General features: G+C 40.2%; 1 protein-coding gene across 1 annotated transcript in view; it reads right to left on the bottom strand.

Annotated features, from left to right (window-relative positions):
• ptprt (protein tyrosine phosphatase receptor type T) overlaps window positions 1-21,174 on the bottom strand; it is a 489,779-nt gene that overhangs the window by 286,259 nt on the left and 182,346 nt on the right. Inside the window, exon 11 of the mRNA XM_061874425.1 lies at window positions 20,965-21,074. Coding sequence (XP_061730409.1) covers window positions 20,965-21,074 — 110 coding nt within the window. The remainder of the gene's footprint in view (window positions 1-20,964; window positions 21,075-21,174) is intronic.

Here is a 21,174-nt window from a genome sequence, read left to right on the forward strand (position 1 = left end):
TAAGTGAATGCAAGGCATACTTGGTCAACAGCCATACAGGCCACACTGAGGGTGGCCGTATAAACAACTTTACTATTGTTACAAATATGCGCCACACTGTGAACCCACGCCAAACAAGAATGACAAACATATTTCGGGAGAACATCCGCACCGTAATACAACATAAAAACAACAGAACAAATACCCAAAATCCTTTGCAGCACTAACTCTTCCGGGATGCTACAATATACACCCCCACTACCACCAAACCCCGTCCCCCATCTCCAGAATTCGGAGGTGTCAAGGTTGGCAAGTATGATCTTAGTAGGCTTAGTTGGAGTTTTCATTACCAAATTTAAAGAAGATGAAATCGCCATGTAAAATTGCTAATGCTAATCAGCAGCATGTATATGGCACAGCCAATTAGCATTAAGCTGAGCCTTAATGTGTGTCTAAGTGTCTTCTATCAGGCACCCAGGCTCTGTTTGCATGGACAATTGCAACATTACTTGGAGCAGGGCTGTTAAACGTCAGGCCCGCGAACAGGTTTAATCTGGCCCACAGCCCACAAGATGAGCTTGCTAAGTACAAAAATGAGCTGAGGTTTTTTTAAATAAAACAAACTGCTGTTCTAATTGTGTCCAATGGATGTCGTAATAGCAATTCAAGTGTAACCTAGGTCACACATGTCAGCTGACTTTAAGCGCCCCCTGAATGTGCTGCCACTACTGCAATCAGCTGCTCCTGTTGAGGCTGGCAGCAGATGGCGGCAGACTGATGCAGTATCATCGCACAATGCCTTCTCTTATTGTGAATTATCTCCTTAATATATAAAATAACGGTGCAGTAAAATGCAAAGACTTAGATCAACAGGACCATCATCTCTGTAGTTAAAGTTACGTGCAGCTCTCGCAATTGTTCGACGGCACGATGCGCACCCTGAACTCCATTGTAAAAATATCTTTCTACATGTGTTGTTTGTTCTATTTTATTTTATGCTTAAATCTACCATTTTTACATTGGTTAAGTTTTTATGTTACAATGATGTCAAGTATGGTGTCAATTTGACAATTATTTTGTTCATTTTATAATTGTAATATTGGGAATGATGATAAATAAATGTGCTGTGGCATTTGTGGATGTCACTAATGCGGCGGTTTGAACAAACACTCGTTTTGCTTTTCCAAAAGCGTCTTTAATGTCAACATTAGAATGCTAAACAGGACGTGCTTAAAGTTGTACATCTTTGTAAATACACCGTGACAAAGTCCAAGTCCATTGTCCATTGTGTTCTTCATGCACCAATTTATTTCCCAGAATTTTCAACTAACTTGACGTAGAGAATTATTTGAATGGTGGACATTTTCGGAATATGCAGAAAACAATCTTTATTTTTAGGTAATTATGCTATGATTTTAGCAATCTGGCCCACATGGGAATAGAATTTCCTCAATGCAGCCCCTGAGGTAAAATCAGTTTGACATCCCTGATTTAGAGGAAGTTTGGCAAAGTCTGTTCTGAATGGTGCTTGAATTTCCTTCCCAAGAGTTTCAGGTGTGTTTAGTCTGCAACCAAACGTGACATAACGAGAAACAAAACTATTTAAATAAGGCAGCATTTGATTTTATGTGAATCTGTGTTTGGTAGAGAAAATTCTGTCCGTTTCTATCAAAGTACAGAATACAGTACCAATCCCTAATGTTGACAGTATTAAAATTTTGGACAATTCTATTAAAGATAGAAAAACGTATATTTAGCTGTGATTAATTATGAGTTAACTACAGAGTAAATGTGAATCAGTTTAGGAAGTATAAACAGTTGTAGTTATATTTTAAAACTTACAAACATCACTTACAGTTATGAATGAAGAATTCACACGAGTTCACATTCACATTTACACTATAGATGTCTTGAAGCTTGAACGCTTATTCTACTTCCAGATTTGAAACACTAAATAGAAAGACTGCGGTGCCTGCAGTAAGAGAATTTGTCCAACAGATTTTAGTTATACAGGTTTTCCATCCATTTTCTACCACTGATCTCTCTCTGCATGGATTCCTTCTCCCAGGATGTAGATGGAAAATCCGGAGGCAAGGTGCAAGTGTGATAATGATTTATTCTCGAAAATCATACAGGATACAAAACAAACAAAACAATTGTGCCTATAGCATGGAAAGTTAATAGAATAGCTAGCAAGAAAAGCTTAGCATGGCAACAGGCAAACCAAATAGCGAAGCTTAACTCGGGAATCAAATCAGGTAAATGACGTAACTGTTGCAAAAAGCAAATAAAACAGCCAGACTTAGTGTGGCAAAAAACGGGATTAAGTACAGTAGCTCTCTGATTAGTGCCCAGAAGCAGGTGAGTGTCCCGAACACTAATCAGAGGCAGGTAAAACTAGTCAGCACCCATGGTAACCAAAAACACACAAACCCAAGGGTGCTGAAAACAGAACCTAGGGAGTCAAACTAACAATAAAACACTTTTCCAGTTTATGTGGGTTTTTTTTGTTTATTATTTGTGCGGGGAAAAAAATCAATACATTCGCCGCACCATCTTATCAGCCGCAGAGTTCAAAGTAGTGGCTTATAGTCCAGACTTTATAGTATATACTTTGGCATACTTTGTTAAGTCCAGGCACTGGTAATGTTACTTAGTCTTCAGGGTACGGCGTGGCGAAGTTGGGGGAGTGGCCGTGCCAGCAATCTGAGGGTTACTGGTTCAATTCCCACCTTCTCCCATCCTAGTCACGTCCGTTGTGTCATTGAGCAAGACACTTCACCCTTGCTCCTGATGGGCCCTGGTGAGTGCCTTGTATGGCAGCTCCCGCCATCAGTGTGTGAATGTGTGTGTGAAAGGGCGAATGTGGAAATACTGTCAAAGCGCTTTGGGCTCCTTAAAAAGGGGTAGAAAGCGCTATAGAAGTACAACCATTTACCATTTTTTCTATTTCAGAATAGATGTCATCTTTCTTAAGAGCCAGCGATCCTTTTGCAGTGGACATTTGGGTTTTGCTTAACCGTCTATTTTTTTTTCCAAATTTTGTGACTTTAGAAAACAAAATTACCAAATATCAATTTTTTATGTGGATGAAAAACAACACCTGTCGCAGAAACGCTCTCTCATGCAAACCTCATTACTTTCTGGGCAAGACTAAAGAGCTGTCAATAGGGACGGCGTGGCGCAGTGGGGAAGAGTGGCCGTGCACAACCCGAGGGTCCCTGGTTCAATTCCCACCTAGTACCAACCTCCGTTGTGTCCAGAGCAAGACACTTCACCCTTGCTCCTGATGGGTGCTGGTTAGCGCCTTGCATGGCAGCTCACTCCATCAGTGTGTGAATGTGTGTATGAATGGGTAAATGTAGAAGTGGTGTGAAAGCGCTTTGATTACCTTAAAGGTAGAAAAGCGCTATACAAGTACAACCCATGTATCATTTATTTAATAGAAATCAGGAGCAGGATTTTAGACCTGCGCAAGACTAGGATGGACAGAAATTGACCATCAACCAGGTGAGAAAGAGACCACGAATGGTGCATTGATTATGAAAGGAGAAGACATACAAGACAAGGGTTGATTAACCTTGGTCTGCAAAATGCAAGATTCCACCTGGTGGGGTAACGATGTCGTCATCCATATACAGGAAGTGGTGTTTATAAAAGACAACTAATCCAACAAGGATTGTTGAGCTCTAGAGTCTTTTGAGTGAAATTCTGATACGTTGTATGTGTTTTCTTCCTGTTTTTCAGTGCTTATAATTGCAGCTGTGCAGAAACTTGAATCCATTTACCGCCTGAGATTTTCCCCTGGGAGTTGGTCGGTGCCAGGCTGCGATGAGTAAATGAGTCGGGCTGGTACGAAGGCGCTGAGCGAGTCAACACAGGAGTAAGCGATAGCACGCTATTCCCCCACAGGCCAAAGAGGCAACGTGATGGAGTAAATGGGGTCAGCAGCTCAAGGACTTGAAAGCCTGGCTAAACATAGTCCATCATTGAACAACGGAACAATAAAGGACCACAGACAACAAGCCATGAAAAAAGGATGGAAAACACAGAGAAGATCCATTCTATACAATATTTCAGATATACTTTTTGAGCTCAGAATGCAGGAACAATCCTTGAACATCTTTAGAAATCAGCGAAGCGCCGCCATTCCTCCTGAGTGTGATGCTGCTGAATCAATGATGTTTTTGTGGATACACCAGAGACAGCGGCCAGCTTTGTGGCGGCTCTTTTACTCCACGCAAAAGCTGCATCACAGCAACTCTCCGGAGTGAATGCCAAACCGCTTGCCTGCATTGATTATAGTGATTGATTAAAGTCCTGCGCGAGGACTCTGCAGAGTTGAGTTATTCGCAGTAATGACACAACTTTGTGTTGTGATAGCTGAGTGCTAGACTGTGGTGAGCTCCTAGATCTGTCTGCTTCTTTACTAGCTCTAACTTTTTGGAACGCAAATGGTAAGTGGGTTATACTTGTAAAGCCATTTCTACCTTCAAGGTACTTAAAGCGCTTTGACACTATTTCCACATTCACCCATTCACACACACTGATGGCGGGAGCTGCCAGCTAAGGCCTTTACCACGACCCGTCGGGAGCAAGGGTGAAGTGTCTTGCTCAAGGACACAACAGACGTGAAAAAGTTGGTAGAAGGTGGGGATTGAACCAGGAACCCTCAGGTTGCTGGCACGGCCACTCCCCCAACCGAGCTACACCATCCCCGTAATCAATATTTTTGAACGTAACACTGGTGTTGTATCAGATCGTGCTTATGTGGGTTTTACTTTAACTTTGGAATTGAGAGGCTTGCTCGGAAGAGACATATCCAACATAAATAAGGCGCACTGCTGCAGAATGGTCTATTTTTGATCTTTTTTCATTTATAAAGTGCACCGGATTATAGGGCGCTTTAATGGAGTCATATTATTTTATTTTTTTTTAAATGTAAAACACTTCTTTGTGGTCTACATAACATGTAATGGTGGTTATTTACTCAAAATGTTGCATAGATTATATTTTACGGATCATATTCAAGCCGCTTTCTGACCGTCGCTTATGGATGCGTCGTTTTGTGGACGGTCTTATTTACCTGGTTCACCTTTGGCATCGTCTTCTCCCCATCATCTTTGTTGTAGCGGTGTAGCGTGCAAGGACGGGAGTGGAAGAAGTGTCAAAAGATGAAGCTAACTGTTTTAATTACATTCAGACTTCATTTAAATCAATAACCGAGCAGCATCTTCTCATACGGAAACAACAAGGCCGGAAATGTGTCCTGTGAAAAAACGTCCGACCAGAACTCTAATAGCTATGTTTTAGCGCTTTCATGGCAAGTTTACTGACAGATATAAGTAAAAACTTTACAGTACTTTATATTAGAAATGGCAAATACTGAGGATGAATGTAGGATGAATGTACTATAACAAGAAGATAGAGAAAAAAGAGAAGATTATTGACTATGGAGTCTCCACGGACTACAAATGCGGATGCGCGCAATTTTTCAGGATTTATGCAGATCCCAAATACAGATCAGGAGCTAACATAAGGTAAGAAAAGTTGTATTTACATAATATTGCGAAACAAAACCCCAGATAATAGGTTTTACCTTATACACACACTATAATAATACTAGCATGTATAAGCACATCATGCGGTGTGGCTTAATTGCTTACCAAAGTCGTACAAAAACATTTTGATGGATTTTTGAGCGTCGTGTGTAATGTTCTATATTTTCAATGGAACATATAAAATGTTGGTGTTGTTTACTTGGGTCATATTGCCATCATGGTGCAGGCTACACATATCTCTTATGTTTGACTGCCATCTACTAGTCACACTTATCATTACACCATGTACCAAATAAAATAGCTTCGAGGTCAATAAGCACAACCAAAATCATTCCGTACATTGGGTGCGCGCAGTGTCGAGTTTTGAGACCTTATAGTCCTGAAAATACGGTAAAAAAAATATTGTAGTTTTCACAGTGCATTTGTAAATGGAAGAACGTTACCACTGTTGTTTTTTTGTAAAATCCTGGCAACCGAGCTGCCAGTAAAAATCACTATAGTTGCAATTCATTTTCTTGTCTGTGTGTGTGTGTGTGTATGTGTATGTGTATGTGTGTGTGTGCGTGTGTGTGTGTGAAAGAAAGACAAAGAGGGCGTGGCTTATTGCTGGTCTGCTTGCACAATGTCGCTAAAAAATGTTTGCAGGTACATTTTTACACCATAAATCTATCCATCCATCCACTTCCTACCGCTTATTCTCTTTGGGGTTGCGGGGGGCGCTGACGCCTATCTCAGTATTCGGGTGGAAGGCGCCGTACACCCTGGACAAGTTGCCACCTCATCACAGGGCCAACACAGATAGACAGACAACATTCACCCTCACATTTACACATTAGGGCCAATTTAGTGTTGCCAATCAACCTATCCCCTGGTGCATGTCTTTGGAGGTGGGAGGAAGCCGGAGTACCCGGAGGGAACCCACGCATTCACGGGGAGAACATGCAAACTCCGCACAGAAAGATCCCAGGACTACTCAAGACCTTCGTATTATGAGGCAGACGCACTAACCCTTCTTCCACTGTGCTGCCCACACACACCATAAATCATTATTTAAAAAAGATCAATATTTTTGATAATCGGACTCTAAAATCGAGAAAAAAAAAAGCTTCGGGCTTACGTCCTCCAAGACCTAAGGTGCCCATTAGGTCGATCAGTAAGGCATTATAAAATATGACTGGAAAATTGGCGAGCATCAGTCTTCACTATGACGTCACTTTATGAATGAAGATGAGATAGATCACCTCAATTTGGGCATTTGAAAAATAGCTTGCCTGGCCTAAGCCGTACACTGACTCACCACACTGGCAGAAGAGGGGGCAATCAAGCTAGCAGATGCATGTCTCTATAGTTTTTCCAAATTACTTTGTTTGTAAAAAACATAGTATTAGTAGCGGAAGAAGATCGATGGATGGATGGATGGATGGATGGATAGTATTAACAATACAGAAAGCGAGTGTTTTTTTTGTCAGATTGAATAAAATTAATAAATGATTTTGTCTGGAATTATATATCTAAGATCCAATTATCCAATTCTTCTCTAAACTAGATTTTAAGACAAAATGAAATACGTTTCGACATTCGATACAGCAGGAGTGTCAAACGTATGGCCCGATCAGACCCACAGACTGGTTTTATCGGGTCCGCGGGATGAGTTTGCTAAGTACAAAAATGAGCCGAAATTTTTGAATGAAATAAATGTGTCCACTAGATTTCGGAATAGCAATTATTTGTATCTTTGTAGATGATGCTACATATGTAAAAAAAAAATAAACCACATGATGTTAGTACATCAGTCGAGGAAAATGAGCAAACTAAATAGCTAACATCCTGTAATTAGATTTTTATGTTATTTTTTCATCTTGATAGATTGAAAATTAACACCAATGAGTTGACTGATGAACATTCTCACATAATTTATTCAGAGAGTACAAATAACAACAAATAAAGGTATAATACTATTAACGGCAACAACAACATTATGATTTGTACATTTTCAGAATGTGCTTGTTCTATTTCTAAACAAAGAAAACCATCTGAAGTTGTCTTTATTTTCAAGTTATCGTGCTGTGATTTCACTAGTCCGGCACACTTGGGAGTAGATTTTTCTCCATGTGGCCCCCGATCTGAAATAAGTTTGACACCCCTGCCATAGATAGTGCTGCTTCAGATACAAATAAAGAAAGGTAAAAAGCACTCCAAATATATTATTTATTTTATCAAAGCCAATAGGCCTAAAACATATTGAAATTGTCATCAAAAGCACATGAATACAAGTTAAAAAAACCTGAAGGCAACGGGGGTCGAGAAATGTCCCAAAAAATGCAAACGCTACAAGACAATATCATAAATTACAACACAAAAACTTTCAGCAACAGCACAATGGTAAAAGCCACAATAAATTTAAACGACACAACACGATAATATAGAGCTGCAGCACAACCAAATAACAGCCAAGGAAAAGTAATTCCATTAGAAAAAAATAAATACAAAACATTGATCAAGGAGGCTATGGAAATTAGGAAGCGAGGGGCCAACGCCATCAATATGGATGAGGGGGCGTACATGCTTCTGCACACCTGGGACGCTGTCCTTCATCAGCGACGCATACATCTTTAGCAAGTAATATCTACTGTTAAAATATTGGTTACTGTACTTTTATTGAAAATTACTTGAATATTGAAAATGTGAGCAGAAAAGGTTGCCTCGTGCGTCGGTAAGGTGGGCAAGGTTGGGGGCGCGGTGGTGTAAAATATAGTCAGGAACGGTCATGGATGCAAAGGATTCTGAATATTTGTTGTGTTGCGTTTATGCTGTGTTACTGTGAGGATGTTCTCCCAAAATGTGTTTGTCATTCTTGTTTGGTGTGGCTCCACAGTGTGGCGCATATTAGTAAGAGTGTTAAAGTTGTTTATATCAAAATCATCAGTGTACTCTGTATCACCCAGTATGCCTTTTAATCTTGAACATGTGTCTGCGGAATCTGTATACAACATGTTGCTGTACTGGCAAGCAGTTTGTACATGTTGTAGAAGGCGTCAAAGGGAATGGTTTCATAGCATGCCCCTATTCTTGTTATCCGGATGAGCACCAGCAAATATTCGCGAGAATGGTTGCAGCTCCCATTGTCTTCTTGACTCTGTGAAATAGCTGTTTGAGTGGTAAAGGTTACCGACACCTAAAATATAACAACGGGCGGGCGGTTGCGGTTTTGATAAAATGTTGGTTCAGGTGGATGGCGGGTGGATGACGACTTTAGTGATGTGGTTGCGGATGATATAATTGCCTATCTGCGCATCTCTACTGTGTGTATCTTTCTAAACACATCATCATCATCATCACAAAACATTTTTTTCTTTTTGGGGACGTTAGATAGTTTTTTTTTTTATTGCTGCTATTTTTGACTGTCCTTTATTTACGTACATATTAACATGTTGTTTTTATCAGCACTGCCTACCCTTTCATTAAAATGGACAAAATTGAATAGTTATTATGTTTGCTTAAAAATATATAAAGCTGAATTCAAAAGCGGGCAGCACGGTGGAAGAGGGGTTGGTGCGTCTGCCTCACAATACGAAGGTCCTGAGTAGTCCTGGGTTCAATCCCGGGATCTTTCTGTGTGGAGTTTGCATGTTCTCCCCGTGACTGCGTGGGTTCCCTCCGGGTACTCCGGCGTACTCCCACCTCTAAAGACATGCACCTGGGGATAGGTTGATTGGCAACACTAAATTGGCCCTGGTGTGTGAATGTGAGTGTGAATGTTGTCTGTCTATCTGTGTTGGCTCTGCGATGAGGTGGCGACTTGTCCAGGGTGTACTACACCTTCCGCCCGATTGTAGCTGAGATAAGCACCAGCGCCCCCCAAACCCCAAAGGGAATAAGCGGTAGAAAATGGATGGATGAATTCAAAAGCTGATGGCTAAATTCCTCGGTGTGTGCTTCGTAACCTAACTCAGAGGTGGGCAACCTAAAATGTTGAAAGAGCCATGTTGGACCAAAAATACAAAAAAAAAATCAGTCTGGGGCCACCAAAAATTAGAAGCCTTATTAAATTGTTATAATGAAAGAAACACATGATGTAAGTGTCTATATTAGCCTACTATCAAAATGAATTTAAAAGTCTTATGTAAGTGTTATTATGAAGGCAACACATGATGTAAGTGTTTATATTAGCCTACTATCAAAATGACTTTATAAGTCTTATATAAGTGTTATAATGAAGACAACACATAATGTAATTGTCTATATTGGCTATATTAGCCAACTATGAAAGGCTGACGCAAATCCTCGTTGACAGATATGTTGAATTTGAATTTTTATTCTACACATTTTTGCAACATTGGAAATCAATAGTTAATTAGAGGCTTTTCACAGGATGAGATACCTTCTGGAAATTACTGGCTCAGAATGGCCAAAGGTATAGATGTGTGTGTCCAAGTTTAAGGTAACCGCAGGCTGTCTTCTTTTAATGGATTTATTACAATCTTTGCAAGCTGGGTAAGGTTTGCTGTGGTCTGGAACAACATGGCACACCAACAGCTATGAGAAATGCAGCCAATATTACATACAGATCATGTGTCATGAGTCATGCAAATATAAATCAAATACACAGAGGACATAAGTAAAGGAAATTAAATGAGCTCAAATATACCAACAAATGAGACATAATGATGCAATATGTACATACAGCTAGCTTAAATAGCATGTTAGTATCGATTAGCTTGCAGTCATTGATTGACCAAATATGCCTGATAAGCACTCCAGCAAATCAATAAAATCTAAAAAGCTCACCTTTGTGCAATCACGCACAGTATAAAACATTTGGTAGACAAAATGAGACAGAGAAGGAGAGGCATAAAACACATCTTTCTATGTGAGCATCGGAGAAAGTTGTACATGTAAACAAACTACGATGAGTCCAAGGGTCGTTGAGATTAGGAGGGAAAAAAAGTGCTCGCCAAATACTCTCATCAGCGAAGCATGTTTATTATAAACAGTGGGATTTCTAATAATTAGGAAGGTTTGTGTCGTGGTTGTTCTCCTGCAGAAAATATATTAAAAGAAAAAAAAAAATGTTTTCTATATCTTTTTTTTTATTTCACACATCACTCAAAGAGGTCCAGGGAGCCACCAGGGCAGCGCTAAAGAGCCGCATGCAACTTTGTAGCCGCAGGTTACTGACCCGCGACCTAACTAGTCAACTAATAGTTGATGACAAGTGGACTATAAAAATAGTTGAAGCCCTATTGTCAACATATGCCCATTTTGGTGCTTGTGGTTGGAGTTTTTACCTTTTTTCCAAAACATTGCAAAAAAGCTTTTAGCTGGCATTCTTCTATTAAGGTTAATGTATAGCATAGCTATTCAACAGGCAACCCGAGAGCCAAAACCAGCCCGGGAATAACACGTGGGTTCAGTTAAAAATAAACTTGGAAAATTCTAAGATCTTTGCAGCAGATCCACAAAAAGACTAGTGGACTGTCATAGAAGATCTTTGACTTGTTTCTGTTTAGTAGCAGGTCCTTTAAAACAGTAGATTCCTGCTGATATATAAAATAAGAGAAATGTGGCCTCCAAAACATCTGAGTTGAATTTCCCTGATGTAAAGTATGTACAGTATATTAAACAAGTAACAAGTATCATAGCAACAAAGGCGCAGGTCTGGCAGTTTTAAAAAGTTAACGTTTAAGTTAAAGTACCACTGATAGTCGCACACACACTAGGTGTGGTGAAATGATTCTCTGCACATGACCCATCCCCTTGTTCTACCCCCTGGGAGGTGAGGGGAGCAGGGAGCAGCAGCGGTGGCCGCGCTCGGGAATCATTTTGGTGATTTAACCCCCAATTCCAACCCTTGATGCTGAGTGCCAAGCAGGGAGGTAATGGGTCCCATTTTTATAGTTTTTGGTATGATTTGGTTTGAACTCATGACCTACCATCTCAGGGCGGACACTCTAACCACAAGGCCACTGTGCAGGCTTTTAACGTGTTAAACGTGTGAAGAGAGTAAAGTCCTCCTCTGCTCCAAGTGATTGTGACTTTTTCAAAATGTGTGACGTATGTTTGTTGCTGCCCGGGTTGTGTGACAGGTGACATTTATACACCTGTCAATCATCCGCCTCACATCTTCTGGCCACCCGTTGCTCTTTGTTGTTGCATTTCATTGACATTTTCCGTCTACTAGCTTGCTCATTTCGTGACTACATCCCTATTCGCGATGTAAGTGGTCTTCACAACAACCCAACAAAAGGAAATCAATGGAGGACATTTCAGATGTAGCTAATTGAAGTCACAAAATGAGGCGGTTGGAAGAGCTTCTTTGACATACTCGTTGCTCACTGAGCCTCGTGTTTCGCTTCACTGCTTTGATCTAATCGATGTTGGCGCCGGCATCTGTGAAGTTCACAGATACCTGGAAATAATAAAAATGAGCGGCAGGGGGTTGAGGTGGCGGACACTAGAGGACACCCTCATGCTGGGATGCTCTGATGAATGGATGTAAGATGGCATTGACAAGGTCATGATCTGTGGGTGGCATCAGCAAACCATCGATATCAGTCCACGAGGAGCCGTGGAGGATGAATCAAACACATTTATCTCATGGATTCCTTTCAGCATCACTTAAGATGAAGGATGTCTCTACAGTACATCCCGCTGCTTCAATCAAACCAACCAAATGTTTTACTTCGGTTTAGTCCGACTACTGTCCTGAAATCAAAGACTGAACAAATGGTGCCTTCCATTTGTACTGAGAAGTCGGAACTTTCGAAGTCCTTGTCGGAAATTTCAACTTGGACGCCCCCGAGGTCGGATTTCATACTGGGAAAGTGTCATGCCTGCTAATCTGGTTTTATGTTTGATCATGTTTTGTTTTGTTTTTGGACTCTTGCTTCACGTTTTGCATTTCCTGGTTTTGTTTCCATGCCAACCCATTGATTTTCACCTTGCCATCCTAGTCACGCCCCGTCCCTCAGCTCTCACACCTGTTTCTCATTACCACTGCTACTATTTAAGGATTTTACTTTCTGTCCATCAGTCTGGGATTTTTGCATGTGCTTGCCTTCATGCCTTCATGCCTTCATGCCTTCACAATTACCTGCTACGCACCCTGCTATCCATGCCCATTGTTTCGGTCACAGTAAGTGTTTTTGTTTTAGTTGTTTTTAGTCCTGCCACAGTGCAAGTTTAAGTTTATAGTTTATCGTGTTTCATGCCATCGTGCAGGTGTTTTGTTTTCCTGTTTGTATTTTTGTAGCCAAGTTTTGTACCTCTTTGTGAGCGCCCTTAGTTCGTTTTTTTTTTTTTATTTAGTGGTCAAATAAACAACCATGTACTTACACTCTCGTCTGGCTCGTCCCGTATCCTCTCTGCATCGAAGAAGCAAAAATAATCCATGCCCAGGTGTGACAGAAAGTCAGAGAGTCTTCACTAGGGATGGGATCCGTGAATCTTTAAAGGGAGCTGGCTCTTGAGGAGCCGTTCAAAAGAATGGCTCATTATTATAATTACCATATTTTCCAGACTATAAGTTGCTTTTTTTTTCATAGTTTGGCCGGGGGTGCGACTTATACTCAGTAGCGACTTATGTGTGAAATTATCAACACATTACCGTAAAATATCAGATAATATTATCTAGCTAATTCACGTAAGAGACTAGCCGGATATCAGCAATCGTCACACACACGTCAGCCAATGAAAATTCGGCGGAGGCGGGTCATGGCAGAAGTGCAACGTGGGAAAAAAAGATGCTACCTGCTACTACTTCCACCATTTCAACATTGGCGCTAACTTATAAAAAGTGAGAAGGACTGAACAAAAACGGGACCGAAAAGGAAGTCATATACTGCAGGTTACAAGCTGGAAGTTGGGAATTATGCAACTGACGATGACTCTGACGTAAGCAACGTACCGATAGAAGAGGAAGCGGCGCATTATCTACCTCTGGAGTTGGCAGAGTTGTTCAGAAGCGACACCAGGGAAGAAGATTTCATGGGATTTATCGATAAGGAGTGACAGATTGTTTGTTTGGTAAACGTATAACATGTTCTACAGTATATGTTATATGTTATGTTAACATACCAGGCACGTTCTCAGTTGGTTATTGATGCGTCATATAACGTAGACTTATTCAGCCAGTTGCTCACTATTCTTTGTTTTAAATTGCCTTTCATTCATCTATTCTTGGTGTTATATTTTATCCAATAAATGTATCCCAGAAATGCGATTTATACTCCAGTGCGACTTATATATGTCTTAATATGCATTTTTGGCCGGTGCGACTTATACTCCGAAAAATCTGTTAGTTTTATTTTATTCTTATTTATTTTTTTATCAGGGCGACAGTCACTAGTATCAGTTACAAGATGAGATGTGGATGTTGTTTAAATTACATAAATACAACTTTATTGGTGGGAATTATTCTAAAATGCTGCCTATAACTAAATGTGTTTGCTGTGTTTTCATTGTCAACATTCAAAGGGACGGTGCCATATTTTAATGCTTCTGCAACAGGAATTTTCCTTCCGCTAAAAAATGTGTAACATTTTAACAATACAGAAAAAAATACACAAATAATAAGTAAGAATAAAATGCAATATTTGTTTTTGAAAATATAAAGAAATCTACAATAACAATTAGAACATAATAAAAATGTGCGCAATCCTACCTGCTGTGTGTACACTTGAACTGCTACATATCAGAATTATAAACCAGAAAAGTTAATATAATTACCATTAAATAAAATTTAAAATAAATACAACATATAAACATAGTTCCTGTTTTGGAATGTGTGCGTTGTTTGGAACTTTTCACGTCACATGTTGAGTGTGGCAAGTCAGTGGAATGAACGCGGCGTCGGCAGCAAAACATCAAGTCGTCGTTCTTACCCGGCTAAAGTAAGTTTTAGATGAAGTTATGGACTAGTCACATATATATATATATATATATATATATATATATATATATATATATATATATATATATATATATATATATATATATATATATATATATATCCTACAACAAATACATATATTCAAAAATGTTCATATTTAAAAATATATATTTTTTTATTTAAAAAAAAATCTGATTCCACCCATCAATTCATCCTTTTTATACTGCTTGTCCCTCTCTGGTTTTCGGGGGAGGGGCTGGAGTCCTATCCCAGCTGCACTCAGGTGGGAGGCAGGATACACTCTGGACAAGACGCCACATCATCGCAGATAGGCAGACAACCAATAGTCACATTCACACTGTTACTATTGTCCAGTTGTCAGTTGGGTAGCACGCACAGGGGGCAATTGCCTATGCTTAATTTGCATGTGCGTTAAAAAATATATAAATAAAATGGCTTCTAAACGAGCAGCTCACAACTGGGAATCAGTTTTCATTGGAACTCTTGTTGCTAAATTTCAGCAGATAAGGATGTTTAAAAGTTAAATTAAAGTTAAATTACCACTGATAGTCACACACAGAAGTTACTCTCTATATGTTCACCCCCTGGGAGGTGAAGGGAGCAGTGAGCAGCAGCAGTGACAGCGCTCTGGAATAATTTTAGTGATTTAAACTCCAATTCCAACCCTTGATACTGAGTGTCAACCAGGGAGGTAATGGGTCCCATTGTTATATTCAATTTGTATGATTTAGCCGGGGTTTGAACTCACGACCTACCAATCTCAGGGCGGACACTCTAACCACAAGGCCACTGAGCAGGTTAATTTACTAATGACAAGATATTTCACACTGTTCACACTTGTCTGCATCATTACAATATCCTGCAGACGTTTAGCCTCTTCATCATTTCATGCTCACAAACTTTGACAGGAGAGATCTCGTCCTATTTACCCATACAGCTAGGGAACAAAATGCAGAACATAAAACTGTGGAAACAGTTAGAAATTGTTCTCAGGGTATTGAATGAATCGCAACTGGACTGATCAGGTCCAAGCAGGCTTCATCAGTCCATGCTGTCAGACCTGAATAGGACTAGAACTGTAGTCGCAATGAACTTAACTTTCCATGAAATCTGACGCACATACCAAACCGTGATCACACCCCTACGGTGTCAACATATATTAATCATTCTCGTGTGTACTCATACTAAAACTCTTGAGACGCAACATGTCCTCCCGTTGCCAATAGTGGAACGCTTCTCCTATTTAACACTAAGTCCTTCAAACTATCATCTGTATTCTGATATATCTCCTTCACACTATCATCTATCCTGCCTTTCATGAGTGAGGGTCTGGATTACCACCCCATTAGATCCCTCAAGAAGCTTGCTTTAATCTCGTAATTAGCTCCAATTATAGTCGTCCGTTGAAGCCATGCAGTGATTTGCATTCAGGTGGTTGTGTTACGTTGGGTAAAGCATCATCCAGGACTTTTATCTTTTCCCCTGGTTCCTCTCATTCTGGCTTATCCGTACTCCACCTGCACCCCTCCCCCCCACCCCAATTCCCCCCTACTCTTACCCTATCTGCTATTGTCCACAGGTTTCCCTCCTCAAAAGCGAGAGGGGGACAGAGAGGGTTAAAAAGAGAAAACACAAACGACAACAGAGCAGAAAGGGACGTGACAAGAGCTCTTTAGATGTTGCAGATGATGCTTTTAATCCCCACAATAGCTGCAATTATAGTAATTATCTCTAATAGCAGCACATTGTGTGAAAGCTCTGATATGTTTAATAGATGACGCCGCGTCTTGCCGCCTCTGCCGGCCTGAGAGCATAAAGAGCGGGGATTCATGTTAATGAGGGACACGACACGCTGACAACGCTCCCGAGAGCTTCACAGACGGTTGCCCAAGCTGTGGGTGGAAGTTCCATGCAAGTCTCGGAGACGGGGCAAAGTGGCCTGAGACTGTATCTAAGGGCAATAACGTCAGTGAAGAAGTTTCTGAAAAAATGTATTATTAAATGGGAACATTATCACAATTTTAGAAGGGTTAAAACCAATAAAAATCAGTTCCCAGTGGTTTATTTTATTTTTAGAAGTTTTTTTCAAAATTTTACCCATCGTGGAATATCCCAAAAAAAGGCTTTATAGTGCCCGGTTTTTGCTATCTGCGAAACCACCGTCCATTTTCCTGTGACGTCATCCAGTGATGCCAATACAAACAACATGGCGGATAGCACAGCAAGATATAGCGACATTAGCTCGGATTCAGACTTGGATTTCAGCGGCTTAAGTGATTCAACAGATTACGCATGTATTGAAACGGATGGTTGGAGTATGGATGCAGATAGCGAAAACGAAATTGAAGAAAAAACTGAAGCTATTGAGCGAATAGCTATTGAGCGAATAGCTATTGACGCTATTCGGCGATCGCTTTCTAACCAACGATTGAGTGTCGCAGGATATCCATACATCTCTGTGCCATGTCTGCCTTAGCATCGCCGGTAAAATGTGCAGAACAATCGATCGGGACTTTCACATCTTGTGACGCTGGAGCAACTTGAATCCGTCGATTGGTAAGTGTTTGTTTGGCATTAAATGTGGGTGGAGTGAAGGTCTGGATGCAAATATAGCTACAAATGTTCATATGGCAAGCCTAAATAGCATGTTAGCATCGATTAGCCGGCAGTCATGCCGTGACCAAATATGTCTGATTAGCACATAGGTCAATAACATCAACAAAACTCAGCTTTGTGATTTCGTTGACTTTATCGTTTGAAATGCATCTGCAAGATATCCATACATCTCTGTGCCATGTCTGCCTTAGCATCGCCGGTAAAATGTGCAGAACAAACGATCGGGACTTTTGCATCTTGTGACACTGGAGCAACTTAAATCCGTCGATTGGTAAGTGTTTGTTTGGCATCAAATGTGGGTGGAGGGAAAGGCTGGATGCAAAAATAGCTACAAATGTACATACAGCTAGCCTAAATAGGATGTTAGCATCGATTAGCATGCCGTGCTAATCGAGGTACACTCCACGTAAGTCAACTTGAATCCGTCCCTGATAGTGTTGTTACACCCTCCGACAACACACCGACGAGGCATGATGTCTCCAAGGTACGGAAAACAGTCGAAAAAACGAAAAATAACAGAGCTGATTTGACTTGGTGTTTGTAATGTGTTTGAGAAAATGGCGGATTGATTACCTATGTGACGTCACGTTGTGACTTCATCGCTCCGAGTGCAAATAATAAAATGGCGTTTAATTCGCCAAAATTCACCAGTTTAGAGTACAGAAATCGCTTAAAAAAATATATGGTCTTTTTTCTGCAACAGCAAGGTATATATTGACGCTTTCATAGGTCTGGTGATAATGTTCCCCTTTAACTAAGGATGTATCTCACAACTACTTAACTGTTCTTAAATTGGACTTGAACAACATTGTGTTTGACTCTAACTCGACTCAAGAGTTCCTAACCGACCAACACAAAACATTTCCAGTGGCTGCCATGTGGCAGTCATGTGACAAACCTACTGTATGGCTTCCCAAATAAATGTGTGTCAAGTAAACACATGTGAAGGAACTTATTCATTTCCAAAAGCCTTATTTGTCATTAAACATCATTCAATAACGCCCAATGTTTTCATAGGGTGACAAATACTACAAAACAATTGTTTCTAGGGTGATTTCATATCAAACCGGAAAAGCCCTCTGAGAGAATCAAGTCTTACCTGCCAATATATTAAAAAAGTTCTGAATCCTGACTGTGATAGAGACTGGAACATTTGGAGCTATTTATAGCAGAGTGAAATAAATAAATACAAGTCTCTATCACACACACACAAACACACACACACACACACACACACACACACACACACACACACACACAGCCATTGAGGCTTGTAACGAAATGTAACCTACTCAGTGGCCTTGTGGTTAGAGTGTTCGCCCTGAGATCGGAAGGTTGTGAGTTCAAACCCTGGTCGAGTCATACCAAAGACTATAAAAATGGGACCCATTACCTACCTGATTGGCACTCAGCATCCAGGGTTGGAATTGGGGATTAAACATCAAAAATGATTCTCGAGCGTGGCCATCGCTGCTGCTCACTGCTCCCCTCGCTTCCCAGGGTGTGATCAAGGGTGATGGGTCAAATGCAGAGAATAATTTTGCCACATCTAGTGTGTGTGTGAGACAATCATTGGTACTTTAACTTTAACTTAATGTAATGCAACAAAAATTATCTGGATCTGCACCAAAATCGAATTAATTGTTCCTTTTCCCTTTTTCAGACATTTATTGAAACTTTGATGCAACTCCAATTGTACATTTTTTTTTAGCTACGTATAGCGGAATGAAAGAAAGAGTGACCCACTTGTTGTCATCCACTATTTTTGTGTCTGCGAGGTCCGCGAATCCCTTAGGGGTGATGGACAGCTGGGCAGCGCCTGAGGAGCTGCAGCCCGCCACCGTAGCACCGACTCCCTCCCCTCTGTTGCAAGTCTCAAGATGTATGTTGTAATATGTATGTGTGCTTTGCTATGGAGGTTTGTTCCCACTCCAGACTAGGCCCCCTTAGGAGCCCAGTCGAGATTGTATTTTTTTACTCATCCACCACCAGCGTTTATTTTATTTAACATCTTTTAAACAAACCCATTGATTACATAACCTCCTGGCGTGCATCTGTAATTGTGGATGCATATGCAAAAGTAAATCTATTTATATTTGCACTTTCTTTTGTAAATGCATACACTCTGCACCTCGTTGCTCTTTTATCCTGCACAAAAACGAGCTGATGCAAAAAAATTATGTTCTTATCTATACTGTAAAGTTCAAATTTGAATGACAGTAAAAGGAAAATAACAAAAAATATTCATGTACTGTATTCTACATAGAGTCTGTGAAAAATAAATTATTTTTACATTTCACAGGTATAAAGAAAACCACGCTTCATGTACTGCTGCCGAACTGTCAAAATTTCCAAAAGCCAACCAAATATGTCAATACAGAAAAATGTGTCTTGTTGCACAGACTATGTGTTTTTTTTTTTGTTTTTTTTAAATCACTTTATTCTTTCGGGGTCCTTTTTGTCATCTTGGGGAACAGCGAGTCAGACACAGTGACAGCCAAAGAGATGGAGGTCAATAATTCATCAGTTGGAAGGTTCAACTCAACTTTAGCCTGAAGAAACTATCCCATACACACACACACACACACACACAAATGCATCACATCCAAAGACCCTGTGAAGGCTGTCAGGGAGAAACTCCATGGACAAGCTGCTCTTACATCCACACAGTTTTTGGATCACACCAAGATAACTTTTTTAATAACATCACATCTATTCCTGGATACCAGTCATATGTAATGTGAATGTACCATGGCAGTGATGTGATGGGATGAAATATTAACTTCAGAGTAGGTCTAATATTTATTTCATTTTCCATACACCAGTGAAGTCTTGTTCTGAATTATTTCATATTCCTGTTACTTGATATTGCAGGGACCACTCATCTATTGTCTCTAGTCCAGACATTTGAACTACACGGCCGCTAACATCACTGCAAAAACTGGACCGGGTCTAAGTCTTTGCTAAAACAATGAACTAGAACTAATCCCGTCTTTACAAACTTATAACAACAGGAATAACTGATCTATTATTTACCAAGTATTGTGCATCGCCAGCTAATCAACTACATCAAATTTGGGCAAATTAAGGCCACATGTGGCCCGTTGAGCTTTTCAATCAGGCCCGCCGGACATTCCCAAATATTTGTTTTAGATCTTTAAGATGGAAAGTGTAGCTGCCATTATGATGTGCAGTGATGTTTTCTAACGACTATAAGTCTTGAACTATTCGATGGTTGGAATCTGCGCTTATGGATGATATACTACCAGTTACTATGGTAATCTAATTAGTTACTATGGTCATCTAATTATTAACTATGGTCATCTAATTAGTTAGTATGGCAATGTAAGTCACAATAGCTCAGAAGAGTCACCAAGCAGTGTGGGTGGGGAGCGTTTCTACAAACACGGAAGGAGATTTTCACTACAAAGTTCTTAAGCTTAGTGATGTGTCTGATATATCACATTGTAGGTGGGTTTATTTTGTACCCTTTTTTGTCATATTTCACTGTTTGTTGCGTTTTTGTTGCGTTTCACTTGATTGTAAAATGTGTTGATGGAACGGGGGTGTGACGTTCATATTTTGTCAATATTCAGTGTTTTATCATTCATAGAAAAATGGAAAATTCCTTAATGTTTTTTAAGGCGGTCTGTCATAACGTTTTAAGCATTCAATTAGACATTATTGTGAGGTTTTGTATTTGTGTTCATAAAAATAGATATACCGGCCCCCAGACACATTTCTATCTCTAAATGTGGCCCCTGAGTCAAACCCAGGCCTGAACTACATGATATTTGTGTTCCACAAATAATATTTCAGACTGAGTTAAGCATCTAATTCTACAGACAGAAGGGTATTGCATAGTTTAAGTGTTTGATACCTGGGTCGCTGACTCACCTCGTACTGTGTGATGATCCCGTTGGTCTCATTGGGAGCCTTCCACTGTAAGAAGATCTTTTCCTCGTAAGGCGTGTTCTGCAGGGACTCCATGGGCACCGAGCCAGGCACTGCACCAGGAAACACAACATGAAGACATTTTTTGAAGAATCAGGGGTGTTAAGAGTATTTTTTTATAAAACCTGAAAACAAGTGCAATCTGCCTAGTGA

This window comes from Nerophis ophidion, linkage group LG16, assembly GCF_033978795.1.
Source record: "Nerophis ophidion isolate RoL-2023_Sa linkage group LG16, RoL_Noph_v1.0, whole genome shotgun sequence".
Taxonomy (NCBI): domain Eukaryota; kingdom Metazoa; phylum Chordata; class Actinopteri; order Syngnathiformes; family Syngnathidae; genus Nerophis; species Nerophis ophidion.